This window comes from Oryzias latipes, chromosome 4 (genome assembly GCF_002234675.1).
Source record: "Oryzias latipes chromosome 4, ASM223467v1".
Taxonomy (NCBI): Eukaryota; Metazoa; Chordata; class Actinopteri; order Beloniformes; family Adrianichthyidae; genus Oryzias; species Oryzias latipes.
Genome location: NC_019862.2, coordinates 3,572,701 through 3,590,940, shown reverse-complemented (window position 1 = coordinate 3,590,940; position 18,240 = coordinate 3,572,701). Strand labels below are relative to the sequence as shown.

Sequence of the window (18,240 nt, the reverse complement as noted above, 5' to 3'; positions counted from 1 at the left end):
TGAGGAGCTGCTGTTCTGATGTAGTAGATGTGTATCAGTGATCAGCCCTCCACAAAGAATGCCATGAGCTGTTGTTTAAACTGAACCTCATTTTAGGGCCTGAGATTGACTTTTTTTTTCAATTTTAGTCTGAATGATAAAAAGTTTAAATTGGAGGATATTTTGGTATATAATGTGTGTGTGAAGGGGAACATGGACGATAACCGCAAGACTTCCTGGGCAAGAGCAAGGTCAACACACATCAGACATGCACTAATGCATTCTCAGTGTCGACAATCTGGAGCACAAAGGAGAGAGAAAGGACTGCAGGAGAGATAAGAGCAAAATGTCACATTGTAAAGCACAGACAGCTTCAGTACTACACCTCCTAAACTTTCTTAACAAACGTTTTAAAGCCTTCTAAACTGTTGGAATGACATCATCATCACTCTAACCTTGTGAGTGAGCAGCATGACAAAAAGTAAACATTTAAAGTCTTCGTAACGTGCAGCCATGCAGGTGATGCTGTCGCCTGTAGGATGCTTGTATGTCCACACAAACTACGCTCTGATTTCTAATAGCCAGGTTGTCCACAATGAAGAACTCACCTTTTTACTTGAAGCAACACTGACTGCCTCCCTGCACAGGATTCACGGGTGAGGGAGTTGAATAAAAGGAAACCTTCACAAGACCTCCGCCTCACCTCCTTCACCCTTACTTACCTGGACGTGTTGTTTAAGTGTTTGCTGTGAGCTTTCGCCTGCAGCAAGCCTGCAAAAAAAAAATCACTGTGCATGAACATTTTTGCCTTGCGGGCTCACCGGGTGGTCGTGATATTTCGTGGGGTTTCACCTGTGTGCTCCATGCAGATTTGCCCATTTGTCACCCGCAGACAGCCATGAGGGCAGTTGTGACTATGGCTTAAACCTTTCTTTCTTGCTTTTTTTAAAGATTACTATTTTGTCTTTTGTGGTCAACTTGATTGATGATCCTAAGGTAATGGCTTTGGTCTGAGTTAGATTGAGATCCTTGACTAGAAGGTGTAGTGAACTGATGACACCAGCACAAACGTGTGTGTGTGTTCGTGTGTGTTTGCAGGGCAAGATCGCAGTGAGGCAGCTCTCATCAGGAGGTTTAAGGGTGATGGAGTCCGCTACAAGGCCAAACTTATCGGCCTGGACGAGGTCACTGCCGCCCGTGGAGACAAGCTCTGCCAGGACTCCATGATGAAGCTCAAGGTAATCTTGTCTCACTCCCATTGTTGTTTTTCTGTTGATGTTTGTGCGTCTGAACCTCCCTGATGATGCAAAGTTTGCAGTGAAGAAATCTTTAGAACTTCAGCACCCGTGAAAAAATATCGCATGAAAGCTCACAGCATCGTGAAGTTGACAGTCAAAGGTTGTGAAGAGTTCAGATCTCATCCACATTTAAATAGAGCGTTTAAAAATGCATATTTTATGAATTACAACAAATGTGAGCCTCTGCTGTGTTCACACACTTGCAGTTTGTTGCAGTTTTAATGCAAATTTCCAGCAGGAGAAAAGTTCAAGATTAAAGGAAAAAGAAATGATGATGCGACAATTTAATCTTTTGATCTATTTTCAAAGTGTTCCCATTGGTCTTTTAATGATGATGATGCTATTTTTAGCCAAAATCAAAAAACCTGTGTCCTTTTTAGGACATAGTTTCTGCAGAGCAGCAGGAGTTCATTAGAAATTCAGCTCTAAGTTGTGGGCAGGACTATTGGTACAGAGAAAGCCTTTACTCATTTCCCATCATCTCTTTGTTTACACTCTCTTCCACTAGCTTACACCCCCTCATAACCCCAACATAACATTAGTTGGACAAGAAAAATGCTGATCAATATTGGAGCTATGCAGCCATACAGTGTAGGTTCCAGTTTAGACGATGAAAACAAAGACGTTCATGGATCTATTTGTCCGCAAGTAGATGCATCAGAATGGAGCAGAGCAGGAAGACTTTATTCTACTTATCCTACTACTTCATTTCATTTTATTTATTTTAATAAAAAAGACTACAGTTAGTATGCAACAATGAACACCATACACTAAATCATGTGAATATATTTGAACAGAACTAATAGAATTACAAACAAGGATAACTTGTGCGTTTGTTAGCTGAGTCTCTTGATTAATATACACAACAAAATGAGTTCAAAGGTTAAATTTATACTAATAATTTCTCCTTTTGCAGCTGTCTCCCAGCCTGAGATGTTTTTATTTACTGTAATATACAATATAGCCAAGGTTTATTGTCAAATTCAGAATTGTGTGCATTTTAGGAAAGGTTTGGAAAGATTTGTACATCATAAGTTGAGACCAAAATAGTTAATTGTATATACAAACAAAAATGCCCCCTTCTGGAAGTCCCCCTCCTGTGGGACTTCCAGATCCAGACTGACAGAATGGTAATGGAGAACCAACCAGACATTGTAGTGGTGGATAAAGAACAGAGGAAAGCCGTTGTGGTGGATGTGGCAGTGCCAAGCGATGGGAACATCAGGATGAAGGAACATGAGAAACTGGAGAAATACCAGGGACTCAGAGAAGAACTGGAGAAAGCCTGGAAAGTGAAGGTGACAGTGGTGCCTGTGGTAATTGGAGCACTGGGGGCAGTAACCCCCAAGCTGGAGGAGTGGCTACAACAGATTCTACTACACAGCAGATTCTACTACACAGCAGATTCTACTATACAGCAAATTCTACTATACAGCAGATTCTACTATACAGCAAATTCTACTACACAGCAGATTCTACTATACAGCAGATTCTACTATACAGCAAATTCTACTACACAGCAGATTCTACTACACAGCAGATTCTACTATACAGCAGATTCTACTATACAGCAAATTCTACTACACAGCAGATTCTACTATACAGCAAATTCTACTATACAGCAAATTCTACTACAGCAGATTCTACTATACAGCAGATTCTACTACAGCAGATTCTACTATACAGCAAATTCTACTACAGCAGATTCTACTATACAGCAAATTCTACTACAGCAGATTCTACTATACAGCAGATTCTACTATACAGCAGATTCTACTACAGCAGATTCTACTATACAGCAGATTCTACTACAGCAGATTCTACTATACAGCAAATTCTACTACAGCAGATTCTACTATACAGCAGATTCTACTATACAGCAAATTCTACTACAGCAGATTCTACTATACAGCAGATTCTACTATACAGCAGATTCTACTACAGCAGATTCTACTATACAGCAGATTCTACTACAGCAGATTCTACTATACAGCAGATTCTACTACAGCAGATTCTACTATACAGCAAATTCTACTACAGCAGATTCTACTATACAGCAGATTCTACTATACAGCAGATTCTACTACAGCAGATCCCTGGACTGACTGACCTTTATTTCTTACAGTAATGATGGCCACTAGTTTTTCTGTTGCTTTTTTCTTGCCATAATACAAATTCAAAGAGTCTATTCAGTTGGACTATCAGCTGTGTGTCCACCTGAATTCTGCACAAAACAACTGATGGTCCCAACCCCAGTTATAAGGCAAGAAATCCCACTTATTAAACCTGACAGGGCAGGTTTATAAAACAGAATCACCGTTTTATATACAGAATGTGATGAGGATTAAAACAAACTGGTTAATTGAATATTTATGCTTTCTGGACAAGTTGACAGTAAATAGTACATGTTAATAATGTGTTGAAACATTGCAATCATGAAACTAGACTAACCACTGGTAACAAATCCTTTTTAGTACATTTTGAATCTAAAATCTTCTTACAGATCACTGTGTTTTCCAGATTAAAGAACATTCTCCTCGTTGATATTCCTTAGAAAGTGTGGAGTATCTGGATGGTTTCTAATGCCCACCATGTGTGTTCCTGTCCTCAGGGAGTAGCTGCTGCTGCCCGCTCCAAAGGAGAACACAAGCAGAAGGTGTTTTTGACCGTTTCCTTTGGAGGGATCAAGATCTTTGATGAGAAGACAGGAGTAAGTTCAGAAGAATGTGTGGTTCTGTTTGTTGGAGGCTGCGTGGAGCGCTTCTGTGAGTGCTTGCTTTGTGTTTTCTCTGGTAATGAGGCTTCTCTATGAAAGGAATGGGTCCCTGGGGAAATCAGGAGGCCCTAATTGAAACCCTGAGAACAAGACCTCTTTAGATAGAGAACATGTCATGTCCTATTGTCTGCCTCTTTCCAAACAGCAACAACACTGGTTCCATATTGTGCTACCAGATCAGGAATTTTCCATTTTACACAGCAGCTTTTCTGGTTGTAGTCTGTGCAGAACAGGTCTTCTGTCTGCATTAGTCTTCCTCCGTCCTTTAGTTTGTTCACACTTTAGTTTAATGGCATTCTAGATCACTGACAGGAGGTTTCTCGGCTTCATTAAGAAGGATTAACAGGTCAACCCATACAGTCATAAGCACACGCTGAAAGTTAGCTGTTTGCCGCTCAGCAGAGCAACAAAAAGAGTCCCTCAGGATTTCTTCTGAAATGCTTTACCTCACGGAGATATTTAGCGTTGGGTTAGTTCCTCACCCAGCCAGGCCTGTCACAGAATCATTTAGCAAGAAAAAGAATCTCCACAATCCCAAAGATCAAGACCGGGCCACCAAGCAGGTTCGTTTTCCAACTTATGATGAAGCAGAAAATCTGCCCTGGAACGGTTCTTCAGTTTTCGGATGCAGCGTTGGTAAATTTCCTACACACTCATCTTAATGTTGGCTTTGGCCGCTTTAAGGAAAGAGTCGTATTTCGTTCAGCAGAATGCAGCGTCTCCTGTGGTGTACATGTGAAGTGAGAGCTGTTTGTGCACTCCCTTTGCTCTCATTATCAATGCACTTCCGTTAAGACTCAATGCCAGGTTTGCTGTTCCTCATCTGGGATGTAGGTACAGGATTTACAACTTTAAGAAGAGCTTGTATGTCACTTAAACTGTCTGAGTTTTAATCTCCCATAATTCAGGAGTTACTCTGGTTGGACAGCTAGGATGGTGCACGCCAGCTCTTCTGCTGCACAAAGCCTCTCCTATATGTCATCTTCCTGCCTCTTTCAAGGCTGTGTCACACCTCCACTGCATGCATTCTGTGCATGTTGCACAGATGAAAATTAGACATATGTAATCTACGTGGAAAAAATAAGAAAAGTTGTGGTCTATACATAAAATGTTCACAGACAGATCACAAATGAACACCATTAAAAAGGATGAAATAATATACGAATACGAATAAACCACGTAAATGACACATAAACAAACGTAGAACAAGACGTGTGGCTGATTATTGTGCTGTTTATATGAAATTTATTAGTGATTCATGTGTCAGTTATGTAATTTGAACGTGATGTGTGCTCGTGGATACGGCGTGAGCCACAGGGATATAAAAGTTGTTCATTAGTGGCACGCGTGAAAAGTCAGTTAGACGTACGAGGAACGCTCATGAAAAGACACAAATTTGTTTATGCATTTAGCAAAAATCATGCACGATTGCGCAAGATTTACATAATAATTGCACAAAAACAATGTGAAATATGTATAAACTGCTTAATTCTCAACCGAACCAAAAGATTTGAACAGCTCAAAACTGAATTTATGTAGACATCTGCACACATCGATAAATGATAATGCAAGAAACACTTCTGAACTATGTATATCAGTAACGGTACTGGTATACCGGTGTATACCAGTACATCAACTCCAACAAAATACCAGACAAGGGCCAAAACAGAGGGACGGGTGGAGAATTAGTGAGCATGTGTCAAAGTAAAGATCTCAAGAGGAAGACCTTGTCCTCTGTCTTCACATTAATGTGAAGTATATAGATATGCTGCCTCCACTTGCATTTCTTCTACTGCTCCCTGTGGCTCAGGCTGGGAGGAGGTGGGGAGGAAGGGAGAGTGACTCTGCTATGGTTCAGGGATCTTGACAATCTCATTCCCCTCCTGTGCATCAGTCAGTCAGATGGGAGGATGGATCTATGAGAAACAAATGGATGGATGGCCTCTATGCCAGAGGGGGGAAGGTCATGCAGAGGGAGGGGGGTGGGTGCTCGAGGTGAAGAGACAGAGAAGAGGAAACATTAATCTAATGGAGGGCAGGCCAGCAACTCAACACACAAATACACAGAGGGACGCAGGCCCCTTTAACGTGCTGTTGTTCCTCTCAGGAGGGGCTCCTCCGGTCAAGAACTTACAGGGGCCGAGGGCTGAGCTTGTTGGCCTTCGTGCTACCTCCTTAGAGAGCAAAATGAGAGACGTTAGATGAATCAGCACCCAGGCTTTACCCGTACTAACAAACTTTCTTAATTCAGTTCAGGTCATTTAGATGTATTTTTGAAAAACTTGAGAGGAGGTATTAGGAGGCACTCAAGTAAGTAAGTAAACATTTACAAAAGGCTGCACAGTTTTTCTATGAGTGTTTGAGAGAAACTAGTAATTACCTTACAATTAATAAACACGGATTGATCAAGTCTATCCGTCCATACGGCTTTTTCCATGCATGCAGGAGAATCCTGACAGACTGCAGTGGAAACTGAAAAACACTGAATGACAAAAATTCAGTCTGAAAACAGATTAAACTAAAAAACTCCAATGGGGAACAAAGAAGGACAGAAACTACAACAACATTTCAATGACTTTATTTCTTTGTTTTAAATGTGAATTAGTTCAAACATCCTGGATTTAAGCCTTTGTTGACTCCTAAAATCAAACAGCTGGTCTCAGTCGAGTCCTCTTGTTCCAAGCGCTTTGCAGACTCTATTCCAGAAGAGGGATGTGAAGGTGATGGAGGTTGTGATGAAGATGTCTCCTGCTGCTTCTCCTCCTCATGCTCAGAATCAGAGCATACCTTAGGTTAGTGGCAGCAGCTCCTGAATGACACAGAGAAGCTGAGTGGGGGTCTCAGCAACAACATTGAGTCAATGTTGTTGCTCAAAGATCTAGAGAACTGAGACAGTTGACATTCAGAGAGACACACCACTGTTTTGGCAAAAACCTGGAATTTCGGTCTTTTAAATCCCACCACTCTCTAGACACTAAATTCCCTCAAGAAACATTTTTGAACCTCTTTTACTTACTTTGATTTCTACATGAATTAAACAGAAAACATCTGATATTTATCTAAGTCCTGATGATAGAAAAACATAGACAGATTAAGTCCATCACACCATATATGTTACTAATTTTCAACGTACCATCTACGGTAATTCAGGACTCCGCTAGATTTAGTATCATCTTGAAAGAAAAATACACTGGAGATTATCTTTTTTTTTATACAATTAGAAATAAATTCAGGCATGGAGGGGTTAAAATATTACCACACAGATGTAACATATTTCATGTGTTTATTGAACACAGCATGTAAAAATCCATGTGCAGGGTAGAGAAAGTGAGTTAACGCCCACCCAAGAATTAGTCCAGTGTGATGAGATAGAATGTGTTGGTTTTAGCTGCAATGCCCTGTAAAAAACACCACACCAGAGTGGATTTTGCTGTTTTAAAGAAGAATCGGCTGCTGTGAACCATGGCTTGCTCAAAAGAGCTCTCAGCAGACCTATGTTCAAAAATGATAGACTTGCATGAATCTGGAAGAAACTTAGAAAAGTATTTCTGAAAGCTTTAATGTCCATGAGTTCATGGGGAGACATACTATCTACACACTGAGAAAGTTTAGCCCCATTCCTGCTCACCCTGGGTGTGGCCACCCTGTAAATATGTAAGAGCAGAGATTGCTCTATCAAGTGAAGAAGAATGTCATTAGCTGACATTCTTCCAGCCAGACTTCCAGCAATAGGTAACATATTCTCTGGACAAATGACACTATTACTGAGTTGTTTAGAATAAAACACATGAAGAAGGAGGGTCAACTAGTTATTAGCCTAGAGACTATTATCTACCCTGCCCTTCTACCCTGTTCGTGGGGTATTAGTTTACACAGACTATGATGTCTATTCATGTGACTTAGATAAACAAAATAGCCCATGTTCTGTTCAAATTATACAGAAATCCAAGTAAATGTAAAGGATTCACGCATTTTCTTGCATCTGTAAGTAATTGGTTTTCATAAAACAGAACCAAACTGATCCAAACCACTTCCTAAAGTTATATTCATTTACTGGTCAGGTTTGCTGTGTCACGATAAAAGCCTAAAGGTTTCCTTTGCATCTTTGAACTCCACCCAAATCCCCCAAACATCCAGACAAATCCAAGTTACTGTGGTTTCTTTAGTGATGGAATTGGCCTGTAGGTGTGATCTTGTGTTGTTCTGCAGAGAAAGGCTGGGTTTATGGACGGATGTGCTTTGTCATTAAACAGATCCATGGTCTGACGATGCCTCCTTTGCAGTCCAAGAACAATGAAATTCATTTTTCACGTGTTTTTTCTCATTTAAGTTTTGCTTTTTCTCTTTAGCTTCACAATAAGAGTTGTAGAGTTTAATAGTTTTTCAAAGGTCTTCTAAAAAACTAAATGCCACAAGTTAGATGAAAGTCCATTTTCATGTCTTTCTGAAACCAAGGTAGTTTGCTGATTGCTGTGTTTGTAATAAGCTGTTACCACCTTGTGATGAAGAGGAACCGTGGAGTTCATATAGCGTTTTTACGCTCTGCTCTCTTTGAATCCGAGTCCCTCTTTGTCACCTCATCGCCCACCCAGACATAATCCAATAACCTCAGCGTTACACACACACACACCCCCCCCTGCAGCTGTCATTTCCAGGTCATTTTAAGGTGGTAAGAAAATGAATCTTTAACTCCCGATTGATTTAGAAGACATGACTCACACAGTGTGCGTGCTTGTGTGCATAGGTGTGTTAATGGGGGGGGGGGGGGGGGGGGCATGTGTGTGTGCTTGTGTCTGTTCTGATGTGTGCATGTCTTTTTCCTGATTGTGTGCTCTTGTGTGTGTGTTTTCATTTAACATTGTCCACTTTGCCATGTCTCGTCTGTGGAGGAGCTTCAGAAAGAGCAGACGTCTCTTCAGTCTCTGCTGCAGAGCTGCAGTTCCTCACGTGAACTTGAAGACCACGGGATCATTCTGTTGCCTGTGTGTCTGCACCCAGCATGCAGCTGGCACTGACAGGAACAACAAAGCAGACATTTAGTGTGATTTAACAGAGGGCTGTCTCGTATTAAGCAACGAGTCCTTCATGTGTGTTGGGAGTGAGAGCACTGATGAAGTGATCAAGTTCGACAGCTTGCAGAGCTGTGATTGTCACTGATATCCCCCCCCCCCCCCCCCCCCGTCCTCGGGACAAACATTGCCATCTGCCATGGGCAATGCCAGTTTGGCATCCCCAGCTTGTACAAATCCACAGAGGAGCTTTCGTCTTGTTCTAAGATACAAAAATTGTAATGCACTCTAACCAACTTTACAGCCCAACAGCAGTTCAAATCTGTTTAATACATACATTTTTATGAGTACAGTGATCCCTTGCTATATCACGGTTTACTTTTCACGGTTTCGCTACTTCACGGATTTGGATTGTGCATTGTGTTCTGCATTCTGATTGGCTAAAAAGTCACTCAGCGAGTAGCTCAAGAATGGGACCCTTTGATGAGCCGTTCATTACAGTTCGCCAACATAATCGATGGGGGCATGTCGGTGTATAAGGATCTTATAGCAAAGAAGAAAAAAGAGCGACAACAACTGCCTATCACTATGTTCCTCTCCCGAACAAACACACCTGCAGCTGCACCGCGGGCTTCAAAAGGAAAAAACGCTGCAGAGGATGCAGCGGCTCAGTATGAAGAGCAGTGAAAAAGAAGACCGGAGTCACTATCTGTCCCACTGTACTTTTTTATTTTTTTCATAATCATTTTAAATTTTCTTCCGTTTAATCCACTCGGGTCGCGGTGGGCGGGGCTAATCTCCGCAATTTAAAGCCTTCTGTTCTTATCGATGATTGAAATTATTATTTGACAGCACACTACAGAAGTTATTTGTTGAAAAAACGTTTCTAAAGTACTTTTATTTGTTAAAAAAACAATTGATTTAGCCTGTTAAATGGTTTGTTCTTTCTTTTCAATGTATAATAGTGTATTTCATTGTATAATAATTGTAAAAAAAATAAAGGTTTCTACTTCACGGATTTTGCTTATCACGGGTTCTATTTGGAACGTAACCCCCGCGATAATCAAGGGATCACTGTACATTATATACTTCATCAAACATGATGCTACACTGTAAAAAAAAACTACCAAAACTCATCCTATGCATGAACAAATGAAATGTTCTTTTGAAATGCTTTATTCTTTACATAGTTGCTGACAACACAACCAAACAAAAATGAGTTATGGAAATTAAATGTGTTAGCATGTGTAATCAAACTCAAAATCAAAGGGGAAAAACACACTACAGGCTGATCCAACTTGGATATAATGTCTTTGAAACAGGTCAAAATGAGGCTCAGTGGTGGGCGTGGCCTCCATGTGCCCGTATGACTTCCCTGCAAGCCTACGTTTGCTTCTGATGAATTGGCGGACAGTCTCCTGAGGGATCTCCTCTCACACCTGGACCAAAGCATCCGCCAACTCCTGGACAATCTGTGGTGCAACTTAACGTTGGTAGATGGACTGAGATATAATGTCCCAGATGTGTCCAATTAGATTCAGGTCTGGGAAACGGACGGGTCAGTCCATTACATCAATACCTTCGTCTAGCAGAATCTGCTGACACACTCCAGAAATCAAGCATGTCTTGCATTAGGAGGAACCCAAGGCCAAATACACAAGCATATGGTCTCACAAGAGGTCTGAGAATCTCAACTGGGTAACAAATGACAGTCAGGCTACCTCTAGTGAGCACATGGAGAGCTCTGCAGCCCTTCAAAGAAATGCAACTCCAAACCATTACTGACCCACTGACAAACCGGTCATGTTGGACCATGTTGCAGGTGGCAGAACGTTCTCCACAGCATCTCCAGACTGTTACGTCTGTCATACGGACTCAGTGTGAACCTGCTTCAGTGGCAAATGTCAGTGGCAAATGTACCACTTTTAGTGTTCTCTATCAAATGCCAAATGTCTTGCACAGTTTTGGGCTGTAAGCACAACTCCCACCTGTGAACATCTGACCCTCATACCACCCTCATGGAGTCAGTTTTTTTTCAACAGTTTGAGCAGACACCTGCACATTTGCTGCCTGCTGCAGGTCTTTTTGCAGGGCTCTGGCTGTGGTCCTCCTGTGTCTCCTTGCACATAGGAGGAGGTAGTGGTCCTGATGCAGGGTATTTGCCCTATAATGCCCTCCTTCACATCTCCTGATGTACTGACCTGTGTCCTAATATCACCTCCATCCTCTGGAAACTACGCTGACCGATATAGTAACCCTTCTTGCCACAGCTCGCATTGATGTGCCCCACTGGATGAGATGCACGTGCGCTCTCACGCACATAAACATCCCCATTCCACAACAGTGGGTACAGACAATCCTGGCTCCAATGCCTTCTTAAAATGAGAAGATTGTAATTGTGCTGGCTCCTTTGTGGAAATAAATGTATTAATGCAAAAAGAGCTCCGCTGTTGACGACACTGCTGTTGACATTCATTGTTAACGTTAGCGACTTCCACAAACAACGAGTGACGTCGTTCACCGTTCAGTACTCTTCTGCGTATGCGGGTGACTTCTGGGTCATTTCACGGTCACACAGGAGATCACAAAAGTCGCATTTAATTGGATGTGAACGGCCTTGCACAAAAATCGGAATTGAGCATTAAGCCCTGCAGTGTGAACGTAGCCTTTGATTACACAGAAGTGTAATTGGAGCAACAGTTGTTTAGGTTTTTGAGCAGTGTAGATTTAAAAACCACACATTTTAAACATCAAACTAACATCTAAAACACTTTTTCTTTGTTTTGACAATCGCCAACATTTAGTGAAACAGTGAGTTACAGACATTCAGATTACCATTATTTTCTGTAAGATCAGATCACAAATAATCCATTGATGAAGATATTGATAAAGAAGATTGACTTGACTCTAAAGAGGAATGAGGCTGTGAGTTTTCCCACAGTCACCCGTCTCTCCTTGAACAGATGCTGTGCCTCAGTCAGTCTTCATGAAAACGTCTCCAACTGTTGGTCTATGTTGCAACTTCTCCTTTCCTGACAAGATGAAGCTCCACTCATCATGCTTTATGTCCCTCCGTAGGTTCTCCAACACCACCATGCAGTCCATGAGATCTCCTACATCGCCAAGGACATTACAGACCACAGAGCCTTTGGCTACATCTGCGGGAAAGAGGGAAATCACCGCTTTGTGGCCATCAAAACCGCACAGTCGGTCAGTGTTTCTGTGCAATTAACTGCTTAGCAATTCTTGAAAGATTTTCCACTATGCATCTTTGGTGGGTGGGTTAGTGTATGATTTATCAAGGTCTTCGCGCACAAGCTCAAGCCTCTTGACATTTAGATAAGGACCCTTGAGGAGCTCTCACTGCTTTGTTGAACATCAAACAAACTCTTTACCGATGCAGCTTCATCGCTCTGGTTTGTGCATGCACAGGTCTGTGCTACAGCAACACTCTACATGATGTATAATACCTGTCTGGGCTCTGATATGATGTTCTTGTTTCTGTGTTTCTGGCCTCAGCTATATTGATTTCCCATAATGGGTCGATGATGGTTTGAGTGTGGGTCACCAGCTCTAATAGCATATCCATCCACCTGGAGCCATGAACCATTAGCTCTATATGACTAAGAGAAGTTACTTTGGTTTCTGTGTAAAAATACATGACAACTATTCAGCAGAGCAAATGTGGCACAGCTGTGTTCTCCTCATTCAGCAGAGCTGCCTGTCACCTGACGTGCCTGAGGAAAGGTCACAATTATGTTTCACTCTATTTTCAGGACTCAAACCAACCACCACCACTTACACCCATGCTGTTAGAGGTGGAAAACACAACGAGAGGCATTGAAACACAGAGCCTACTGCTGTTGCTGTAATTGGAAGGCAGCAGCTTTGATCTGAATTAACAGAGTGTGTCTGTCCTCACAAGGACTAAGACTTGGAGCTAATCAGAAAAAGCTTGTTTAGGGTTATGTTCAGAAGTAATTGCCTCATTTACAGTCCCAGCACAAGAAAGACGCATCTCATTTTGACACTTGTTCTGCCCATGCAAAAGTCCTAATTGTTCCACAAAGAAGTCAAAGTTTCTGAGCTGAGTCTCGTAACTTTACAAAAGCTGTTATTCTCAGGCTTGTTTATGAGTTTGTTGCAAATTTAATTAACACTACCTGAATTTTCTCCTTTGTGTTGCAAAGTGGTGAATAACAGAATATCCCATCAAGCAGCAGCATGAAAGGTTGACTGCATCTGGTCTCCTGTCATTTGGATTGTTTGTACTGACGTTTTTATGAAAAGCTTTTTTGTGTTTTTCTGGGGATTGACTGATGAGCATGGCTTTAAACAAGCATCAGCCAAACATTATCTGCTAAAGTAACTACAGTGTCCATTAGAATAACAGTGGCAAAGCTGAATTTAGTCAAAATACAAACTCCAATGTACTACAACATCTGATCTCAGGCGGCTTCCAGTTCAGGACAGAGCATCGACAACATTAGTTCATTCCACTCAAAAGGCATTACAGTTACAGAATCCAGTGTCTAAACTCATGGTCATGCAACCAGTAATGCATCAAACAAGGTGTTTTTAGATTTCAAGAGCTAAAACAAACTTTCTTCAAAATAAAAAAAAATCATCTAGTTTTAGAGCAATAACAACTTGGAAATCTTGACCACTAAATTTAATGGATAAACATTCAAATGATGTTTTTAGGTCACATTTTGCTGCTGCACAATTTAAATGAGGTGTATGTTGAACGAGATACGTTTTTGATTGTGTGATTTAAAGCGTAAAGGCCCTCCTTTTCTATGATATTTAAAATGGGAATTTTATGTGTTTACATTATGTATCTTCAAGATTACCATAAAGTGGAATTGATGTTTTAGATGAATTTTTTTGCTGTACGTATGGCGTATTTCTTTTGAAGGACCCCGAGAAGAGTAGCTGTCTGCTAGGCACAGCTTATGGGGATCAAATGCAGAAATAAGAAACAAAAGTTCAGCTCAGAAACAGAAAGAAACTCAAAAAGAATTCCTTTAGATGCAGAAAACGATGTGTCTAGTGGTGTTTGATTGATGCACTTCAGATGTTTCTCTTTTTCCCCCAAAAAAACAACTTAAAAAAAAACAAAAGACTAAAAAATAAAATTCCAGTTGATGCAACTGTTGAAGAATTGATGCATGCTACCTTTGGAACACCATAGATTGAGTAGAATCAAACAGAAGTGTACATAAAATAAGACATGTGAATGTTTAAATGGTAGTAAGGCACATCCATTACATTACATCAGGGGTGTCCAACTCATTTTCACAGAGGGCCTCATCAGCATAGTGTCTGTCCTCAAAGGGCCAGATATAACTTATACATGAAACTAAATGTAATGAAAAACAAATGTAACTACTCCTTAATGTTAAATAACTATTTATTTATCATAACGTTTTAAAGTGAGAATTACAGTTGCATAGAAAAGGATCAAACTATCCAAGTGAATAAATAATAATAAGATAAAACTGAGCTAGAAAAAGCATGTGTTACACGTGTAACATTTTACAAAAAAAAAGGCTGCACACAGCCTTGCATCCAACTGATGGTTTGATGACAACAATTTGTCTGCATACACACATAAGACATGCAAACATTGAATAATTACATCAGAAGCAACAAATAAATAATATGTAATCAACTAAAGAAAATTTTATTTTAATAAATTAAACATTTTTATGCTCTTGCGGGCCACATAGAATAACATGGCGGCCCACATGTGGCCCCCGGGCCTTGAGTTTGACACATGTGCATTACATCAATTACACCAGCAAGAAAAGGTTTTCATAAAAACCTCATACCAACCTCCTGGAAAGTCTTATTCCTTTTCTTATCTCTTCTGAATCTCTCATAGCTACTGTGACGTTTTCCAGCGTGGTCAAATCTAGTCTAAAAACAGAAAGGCAGATGCAACACTACGTTGTGTAGCTGTTGGTGTTCCTCACACCTTGCTGTAACTGTGACACGGTTGATTGTGCATGTGCTTGTGGTGTTTGACGGTGCTCTCATGTCCCTCCAGCCTTGAATCAGACAAATGTGTACAAAGTTGTTGGTTCAGGGAGACAGATCCACAGCATGTGTCATGACTGACTCACAGCTGAGAATCTCAGAGATTCTGAAACAAAACTACTTCATGCAATGCAGCAATCTATCCATGAACTCAGTCAGGTCCCCGCACAGCTCAAGTCAATAATTGATTAGGTCGATCATTGCTGCACCAGTAGTCTCCTTGTCTTTGTGCTGTGGCAGCGGTTTTGTGAACAAGTGGTTGCTTCCAATAGCATTTGCTTCTCTAGCAAGGTAAGAAGAGAGACTAATATCTTCTTATGTTAATGTGAAAATCGTATCCATAGAAGGCAGTTTGTGCAGACATGCCGCAGAGCCTCTTTGCTGTCATGGTGTGGCCTTCTTTAACCTCAGGTCGCTACCGTTTGACGGCAACACTCATTTGACACAGTCTGAAACTTTCATTTTCTGAAATGATTCACTGCAGCTCAGACAGCTATCTGCTGAGGGGCTTTGCTGCCTGTTATGAAGGATTTGGAACAAGCACATTGCATGTCTGCGTCTAATGTATTTGAGCAAATCCTCCAAAGTTCCCTGGAGAAACGTTCAGGCCTGATTTAGCTCAGTTCAGTCATTTATCAGCAGATGTTTGTGAGGTTTATTCTTAAGGTGAACTTTATCTAATGTGTCAAGTGTTTCTTATCTGGATTCATCTTCGACTTTTCAGTCAGAAACTTTGTCCTGACAGTATAAAGCTGACGGTTCATCGAAGTCTTTTCTAAAGGGTCGAGAGAATCACTACACAAAGATATCAATGCTTCTTTACTTTACTCTGCCAGTTTCACTATTATTCATATTATTTCTAGCTTAAAAGGAAAAAAGGTGGTAGATTATTTTATCATGCAGTCACAACCACAGAACTCCTTTTACATCTGAAAAAGCATATTTATGTAGAGAATAAGGAGAAAAAGCAACAGAGCAAACCAGCGTGTACATCAAAATTGCACACAGCCAAGCGTTTGAAGGTCACCAATCATCTTGAAATAAGCAAATTCAATCAGTAAATGGCTTTAAAGCAAAGCACAAAACATCCACTCGAGCATCAGACGGGACGCGATTCTTCCTCATCACTCATCAATCCAGCGTGTTGATGGAAAAATAAGATGATTGAACATTGTGTTTCTGTGATTTTTACATTGCTGTGGGGGAGTGTTAACCTTTCTTGTGTGTGTGGGTGTGTCTGCCAACAGTTGGCCTTTATTACACTAAGTTCCAAGGTGGGGGAGTGCAAGGTTCAGTTCAGTTGAGTGGATAAAGTCCTGCTTTACTGCGTTCTTGTCTTTTTGTAGGCGGAGCCTGTGATTCTGGACCTGCGGGACTTATTTCAGCTCATCTATGACATAAAGCAGAGGGAGGAGATGGAGAAGAAGGCTCAGAAAGATAAGCAGTGTGAGCAGGCGGTCTACCAGGTACTCCATCAAGCCCTCTCTTGTTGTATTCAAACCACTTTATGAACCAGGCCTCATGAACACAATGGGTTCCTTCCAATAGACTCTTGAGTGAAGAGCAAAACAAGATAAAAGAAGGACACGAGGAGCCGCTGCTTTCACAAATCCTCCGTACACATAGCTTATTTTCTTTTCCTCTGTTCTGCCCTCCTCCCTGTGAACGTCTCTTTCCTCTGCTGATGATCGCCAAATGATTACCTGAGTGCAGGGAAGGCTTCCTGCGCTTTCCTTCCTCCTTTTCCTGTTCCACCGGCTTAACTCTCTGCCTCTTCCCTTTCTTCTGTCTTCTCTCCTCCCATTTGATCTCTCCTGCTCTTTCCTGCCGCCGCTCTTATGCAGACAATCCTGGAGGAGGATCTGGAGGACCCTGTCTACCAGGTAACTTCCTGTCCAATCACGTTGCTGCTCTCACCTGCTGCACTTCAGCTTGTTCCTCTGTGTGCACTGTGGGGAGACAGATCCTGTTTGTGTTCGGTAGTACAACACTTAGTACTGTGCGTGGCTGTGTGTGCATGAGTATAGAAGGTTTCCTGTGATTTCCATGTAAGCCGTCCTTGTCTCACAGAGGACTTTTCTTCAACTATTTCAAATGTCAGAAAACTGTTTGACTAACCACCTTTGCAGTTTCACCACTTTTCTCTCAATTTCTCATCTTGCAACTCTTCTTCTGCGATTCTTTTTTTGTTTTTGCCCTCCCTCCCCCCTCTGCTGCTGATGTTGTAGTACATTGTGTTTGAGGCGGGACACGAGCCCATCCATGACCAATCAGAGGAAAGCATATATCAGGTACTCACAAGCTCTTCCTGTGTTGTTTCTGCTTTAAAATGGCTGTCGCCTCACACTAACTAAAGCACCAATCGCCTGAACCTTTATTGGGATTTCATGTATTCTTTCTGCATATAAAATGCCTTGCTTTGGTTTTGAACTCAGTAGAGGAGTTTGGGTAGAGCGAAGAATCCAGTCAACACTTTCCAGAGAAACAATTCAGCAGAAGCTGGCAAGTCGAGCTAGATGAGCTTTTTTTGGAGGGGGGGGGGGTCTTCAGAGACATTAGTAGACCTCCAGGGGGTAAAGATGGGGGGATGTGGGGGTTGGACCTCACATAGTTCTGACCCCTCCCCTTCCCTTTCCCCAAGAAGATGAAAGAAAGCGAAGAGGAAGATTAATCACCAGCTTCTCGTTTGATCTTTAAATAAAGTGGATTGAAAATAGGGAGAGCGGTAGTGTGCGCACTGACACACAAACAAAAACATGCAAGTAAACACACACACACACGCACACATGTATTTGTGATGACTGATGTGACTTCTGCAGGGTCAGGTTTCTGAGGTTGGCGGTGGGTCAGGGTCCGGTTCGTTGCTGACCCATCCAGAGGTGGCAGGCTTTCTTGGCTGCTGTCTGAATGTGTCGGTTGCTTGTGTAGGTTCCCACCAGTCAGCAGAAGGAAGGGGTCTATGACGTCCCAAAGCGACACCCAGTGAGTGACCGCGTGTTTGTCTGTTTCCAATGCCCCCCGCCCCCGTCAGCCTGCCTCCCCCTCTCAGACAAACCTCTCAGCTGCCTTCTCACACAGGAAGATTCGTCCTGGTATTTTTCCATCTTGTGAAGCTTTAAACAGCCCCCCCCACCCC

General features: G+C 41.7%; 1 protein-coding gene across 13 annotated transcripts in view; it reads left to right on the top strand.

Annotated features, from left to right (window-relative positions):
* The window catches only part of dab1 (DAB1, reelin adaptor protein), a 93,779-nt gene that overhangs the window by 59,120 nt on the left and 16,419 nt on the right, over positions 1–18,240 (top strand). For 4 of the 13 annotated variants that reach the window (XM_023953995.1, XM_023953989.1, XM_023953987.1 and 1 more), the window contains exons 3-9: positions 1,078–1,217; positions 3,889–3,987; positions 12,141–12,272; positions 16,451–16,570; positions 16,949–16,987; positions 17,333–17,395; positions 18,033–18,086. In XM_023953995.1, coding sequence (XP_023809763.1) covers positions 1,078–1,217; positions 3,889–3,987; positions 12,141–12,272; positions 16,451–16,570; positions 16,949–16,987; positions 17,333–17,395; positions 18,033–18,086 — 647 coding nt within the window. The remainder of the gene's footprint in view (positions 1–1,077; positions 1,218–3,888; positions 3,988–12,140; positions 12,273–16,450; positions 16,571–16,948; positions 16,988–17,332; positions 17,396–18,032; positions 18,087–18,240) is intronic. The other 9 variants (XM_023953997.1, XM_023953991.1, XM_023953998.1 and 6 more) reach the window with 5 other exon arrangements.